General features: G+C 39.3%; 1 protein-coding gene across 3 annotated transcripts in view; it reads left to right on the forward strand.

Moving 5' to 3' along the window:
* ppm1f (protein phosphatase, Mg2+/Mn2+ dependent, 1F) overlaps window positions 1-5,992 on the forward strand; it is a 9,700-nt gene that overhangs the window by 1,094 nt on the left and 2,614 nt on the right. For all 3 annotated transcript variants that reach the window (XM_008335581.3, XM_017030639.2, XM_025053200.1), the window contains exons 2-7: window positions 245-480; window positions 1,940-2,070; window positions 2,482-2,684; window positions 3,170-3,358; window positions 3,693-3,836; window positions 4,805-4,898. In XM_008335581.3, the coding sequence (XP_008333803.1) occupies window positions 317-480; window positions 1,940-2,070; window positions 2,482-2,684; window positions 3,170-3,358; window positions 3,693-3,836; window positions 4,805-4,898 (925 nt within the window). In that variant the 5' untranslated portion in view covers window positions 245-316. The remainder of the gene's footprint in view (window positions 1-244; window positions 481-1,939; window positions 2,071-2,481; window positions 2,685-3,169; window positions 3,359-3,692; window positions 3,837-4,804; window positions 4,899-5,992) is intronic.

Below are 5,992 nucleotides of genomic sequence, written 5' to 3' on the forward strand. Positions count from 1 at the left end.
ATGATTTTTTATATTTATTTATTTATTACTTTTAAGTAACATTTTTACTAGAACCAATTTTTGTTCAGCCTTAAACTTTCCAGGGTTATGATTACATTTAACATAGTTCATTTAAATGGTAATTTCATCTGACTGAATAATGATTACATGATAACATATGTGGAAGAGGAAATCAAATTTCTTTGTCTAAGATCTGCCACAAATCAGTCAAACAGTATGTATTGTTTTTCTCTCCATTTTCCAGGAACCTTCATCTTAATTTCAGCCCTGTGACCTCCTGTTAACTTGAGAGCTTGATTTAGCCAGCACAAGCAGGATGGATGAGGAAGCCAGGAGCTTCCTGGAGAAGTTTGTAGAAGAGTTCCCTGCTGCCTTAGGGGAAAACAGTCCACTACCTGTGACACCTCTGAGCCGAAAAGTCACGATGGATGAGCTGCCTGGAGAAAGTCTAGATCTGGGCCTCAGGCTGCTGGCTGTCAGGTATGACCCAAAGTTACAGAGTCAGCAGTCACAGGAAGTTGTAACCACATTTGTAAGAGAAACATGAATACAGTCCTTAAGTATCTTTTCAGCAAAGGCCTGTGTATCGACAAGCAATGATCAAATACCTGTCCTTTCTGAACATCAGAGGTCTACATGATAGAGAAATGATAGGAAGCAGAGAAGTATATTTGCATTTCAGATGAAGTATCTTCAAAGATGAGCTGTAGATGACACCAAGTACTTGATGCCACAGGAAAAGGAGGAATTATTTATCACTTTCTGGCCTAAATTAGTTTTTTTTATTGATGAGACAAATTTACAAATTTAAATGTACAAATGCACATTTAAACCATCTGATGAAAACACACGGAGTGGTGAAATAGTCAGTCAGTGCATGGCTGCTCTGTTCTATTTGCATTTTGTACTAACTTGTGTCTGTGTAAGAACACTCACATGCACAGACACAGGCACATTCCTCTCATTCCTGACAGTTCTTCTCTTGTCTCAGTCATTCAGTATGTTTGCTGGTGTGGACAGAGCAACTGTTGTTGACAAAATGTGAACTGCGATCATTCTTTTCCCCAGAATTACAGCAGTTGATTTTTTAGGACAGTGTTGATGTTATGTAACTGATATGTGGAAGAAAACCCAAGCAGAAAAGCTGTGAATACTGTGTCTTGAATACTAACTTATTATTGTTATCATTGAAACAAAACAGCACATTTCCTATAACAGGACACTCTAAGATTGGCCAAAAAAGTATAATTATTTCCTTATTAGTCTCTAAATGTTTCTTAAGTATATTTAATCCAAAAACACATCAATAACATATTTTGACATGTTGATGCAGGTATTTAATCCGACTGTTCTAAACAGAACCACTTAGGATAGCTGTTAATACAAAGATCCAGATTAGACGATTGAAAGCAGAAAACATTCAGTGGTCTCTTGAGTTTTATAGTGAAAACTCATACCTCATACCTGCTGTAATGTTTATTATAACCAAAGTTATCAGACCTTCTTCCAAGTTATTTTTTAAGTGAGGATGATATATTTCTGGGCTGAATCAAAATTAGGAACAAAGTTGAATAAAAATTTGAATTTATTTATTCCTGTTTGTTTTATTTGTTTGTTTCTTTACACTCCCTCCCCTTGAGAGGCTTTGCCTTTTGCCAGGCTGCTATTCAAAATAAAAAACTGTTCTTAATGCCTTGCCTGGCTAAATAAAGGTTAAATAAATATAAAAATAAAATAAACAGAATAATTTCTTGTTATCCCTCTTTGTGTTCATTTATGTGCAGCACAAAATTAAATTACTGTGAGTTTATCTCACAGTCATATGTGGGGTTTGTTTTCTTATGGTATTCCATAAATAGGATATATATGCACAGGATTGTTGAATTAAGTGTTGTGTGATCTTTGACAAATTACCACAGTTTCTGCTTGTTTATTTTAGAGGCGCTCCTACGGTTTTCAGCGCCCTCTTGTGTCAGGCAGCGCTCTCCAAACTGCTCCAAGATGACCTTTCACCTTTCTCCTGCCCACAGGACAATGATGGGGATGAGGAGGAAGAAGGAAAAGTCATTTGTAAGTCTGTCTGCCTCATCATGTATATTCAATGTCCTTTACTTCCTTGAAACTCAACATTGTCATGTCACTCAGTGAGGTGCACGCCCTTTTGGGGGCGGTGGCTTAGTGGTTAAGGAAGCAGAATTGTGTCCAGAAGGCTTCAGGTTCAAGTCCACCATCTGCCAAGTTACAACTGAGGTGCTGTGAGCATGGCACCATCCCCACACACTGCTCTCCGGGTGTTTAAAGCTGCACACTGTTAACTTTGGTGATGGGTTAAAGACAGAGGTCACATTTGGTTGTGTGCAGTGGTGTGCTGTGTGACAATGACAAGGAGTTCACTTTCCTTTCCTTTTGTGCATCAATACAAAAATGTATTTGTCTTACTTTTACTATTTTTCTACTTTTGCTGTTTTGTTTCGCTATTAGTGCTGGAGTCAGGGGCAGTCCAACGTCTTTTCCTCAACAAGCTAATAGGAGTGGCCCTGTTCTGGCATCAAAAGGCCCTCCAGCCTCTGTTGTACCATCCTCAGCTTCGGCCTTGCTCAGTCCATGCCATCAAAAATTCCAGGAGAAAGATGGAAGACAAACACTTGGCCCTGCCTGAGTTCAACCAGCTTTTTGGGATCAAGGTACAGGATTGTTTTTTTAAGCTTTTGAAATTTAATAATTTAATGGCAGCATTAGTGGCAGCAATATTCCACAAGTGTGTGAAATAATCATGTTTTATTCCTGAGTTTTTGTGGTTCAGAAATAGGTGTCAGGAGGCCTAACCATAGTTTTTGACTTAGTGAGCAGCATGTTTAAAAGTTGGTCTGTCACACCACAGCGTGCACATGATCTTTATTAGATTTGATTCTGTGGAAATCTTAAAACTCATCTATATTTATTTTCATTTATGCTCTGGTGTCTTTTGTGATCAGGTATCAAGCCACTCTTGTAGTGCCCCCTGCTGGAGCACATTGTACACATGTCACACTGTCAAAGGCTTTTGCCCTCCAGTTGGCACCATTCACTATTCCCATGTGATGTTTGAACTTGTAATGAAAATAGAATAACAACAAATACAAACATCAGATATTTGATAGCCGTTTCCTTTTTCTTCACCCTTGTGCAGGACGGAGTGGATCGTGCTTACTATGCTGTTTTTGACGGACACGGAGGCGTGGATGCTGCCACCTACACTGTCACCCACCTCCATGTAGCTCTGAGCAAACAGGAAACACTGCAGAGTGATGCAGCCACAGCTTTTAAAACTGCCTTTAAACTCACCGATGATATGTTCAGGCTCAAAGCAAAGAGAGAGGTACAGACGCAACTTCAACACGAATATTACATTAGACAAAATAATTACTTTAAATTATTTGTTTTATCATCCATCCATCCATCCATCATCAACCGCTTATCCGGGGCCGGGTCGCGGGGGCAACAGTCTGAGCAGGGACACCCAGACTTCCCTCTCCCTCGACACTTCCTCCAGCTCTTCTGTTTTATCATACTTTTTTTTTACATTTAACATAAATTCAAAGTGTGTTTTCTTTGTTTTGCTCAATTTAAGTCAATGAGTGTTCAGTGTTTTCGATTGTTCCAAGATGCCAGGTTGCAAAATAATTTAAATTATTTCATATGTCTGCCATTAGCGCTTGCGCAGCGGCAGCACAGGTGTGGCTGTGCTGATTCAGGGTCAGGAGCTGACTGTGTCCTGGCTTGGAGACTCTCAGGCAATGCTGGTACGGAACGGACAAGATGTAACACTCATGGATCCCCATAAACCAGAGAGAGAGGTAAGGACACATCTACCACACGTTTCATGAGATTATAGTACTTCACAAAAACATAATGCATTTCCTAACTCCTTACCCTGATCCTAACCATTACTAATGTATGCCTAATCTTAATTATGATGGTACTGAGGGTAAAAATCTTAATCTCAGTATTCGCTCAACTTTAGTGGGGGCCTGTAATGTCCCAAAAGGACAAGCAACCCCCCTCCCAAAAATTGACAGATAACATTTTTTCCCATGTCTTAACTGTACACAAATGTATGTGTGTAGTAATATATTGTCAATTAAAGAGAATGTACTGCTTTTATTTATTTAGCAACTTGACAAAATCAATCATAGTCAATAATTACTTTACATGATGTAGCATATGTTATTGATTTAATACAATTATGTTATGTTACAAAATTATTTTATAGTTGTCAATAAAGACAATTGTCTTTTTAAAACAACTATTTTTGGTTTTGCCTTCATCTGTCATTTTTATGAAGGATATCATTTGTGGGGCAGAAGAAGAGTACTGTATCCCAGTATTTAGTTACTTCAATTACAACTCAGGAACACATACTGTACACTGAGGCCAAAACGTGAGAAGCAAGGTCACATTTTTGCAAAAGGATTATAGTTGGAATACTTTGAAAACAAAATCAAAATGATTGTGTTATAAAGAGTGATTCTTTAGGTCACATGTTTCCATAATTAGCAGTTAATAAACAGTTTTATTTACTAGACTCCCTTTCTTCCAAGTAACTTCCTCTGGTTTGAACAACAGCTGGGCTTTATTAAGTTTGATTTATTTTAAGGATGTGGCAGGAACATTTCAAACTTTAAATTTTCTACTGCTGATTCATGGGATGCACTTTTCTGACTGAACCAATTTGTCACACAGACTACAGTAGGACGGCAAATGTGACTGGCAGTGATGTGAAGGTTGTTTTAACGTCTGTGTTGTTGTCTCTCCTGCTGTCCAGGATGAGAAACAGAGAATCGAGGACCTTGGAGGCTGCATCACCTTCATGGGCTGCTGGCGTGTTAATGGCACATACGCAGTATCAAGAGCTATAGGTAATACTGCATATGGAACAGGTTTTTTATTTGACTTCACTCTGCCACAGAAAATTAACACTGAACTGGCTGTGTAACACCAGCTGTAATACGCAATCCTTCCACCAGGCGTCACACTAACCTTTTGTATGTTTTTTGGATTTATACATTTAATCAAACATAAAATAACTAAAAGTGAAATTAAAAATACATTTATTAAAAACAATGGTTGATTCTATAATCAACGGATCCTAAGGAAGGAAGAGAGTGAAGACAGAGCAAAAGATCAAGTGGTGGAAACTAAGGAAAGAGGAATGTTGTGAAGACTTCAGGAAGGAAGTACGGGCAGTTCTGGGTAGTGTTGAGAAATTCCCAGATGATTGGGAGACTACAGCTGCAGTGATTAGGGAGACAGGTAGGAAGGTGCTAGGTCTGTCCTCTGGGCAGAGAAAGGAGGACAAAGAGACCTGGTGGTGGAATGAGGAGATCCAGGAGAGTGTGCAGAGAAAGAGATTAGAGAAGAAGAGATGGGACAGTGACAGAACAGAAGAGAACAGACTGGAGTACAAAGAGAGGACAAGGGAGGTGAAGAGGGAAGTGGCCAAGGCCAAACAAAAGGCATATGAGGAGTTGTATGAGAGTTTGGAAACAAAGGAAGGAGAAAAGGAGTTGTATAGATTGGCGAGACAGAGAAATCAAGCTGGGAAGGATGTGCAGCAGGTGAGGTTGATTAAGGACAGAGAGGGGAATGTGATCACAAGTGAGGAAAGTGTGCTGAGAAGATGGAAGGAATACTTTGAGGAGTTGTTAAATGAGGAAAATGAAAGGGAAAGTAGAAACGAGGAACCAGAGACTAGTAGGAAGAAGGTAGATCAGGTTAGAAAGGATGAAGTTAGAAAAGCCCTGAAGAGGATGAAGAGTGGAAAGTCAGTTGGTCCTGATGACATACCAGTGGAAGTATGGAAGTGTTTAGGAGAAGTGGCAGTAAATTTCCTGACTGGTTTGTTTAACAGAATTTTAGAGACTGGCAAGATGCCTGATGAGTGGAGAAAAAGTGTCCTGGTGCCAATTCATAAGAAGGGTGATGCACAGAGTTGTAACAACTACAGAGGGAT

Source organism: Cynoglossus semilaevis, chromosome Z, assembly GCF_000523025.1.
Source record: "Cynoglossus semilaevis isolate Cse_v1.0 chromosome Z, Cse_v1.0, whole genome shotgun sequence".
NCBI lineage: Eukaryota > Metazoa > Chordata > Actinopteri > Pleuronectiformes > Cynoglossidae > Cynoglossus > Cynoglossus semilaevis.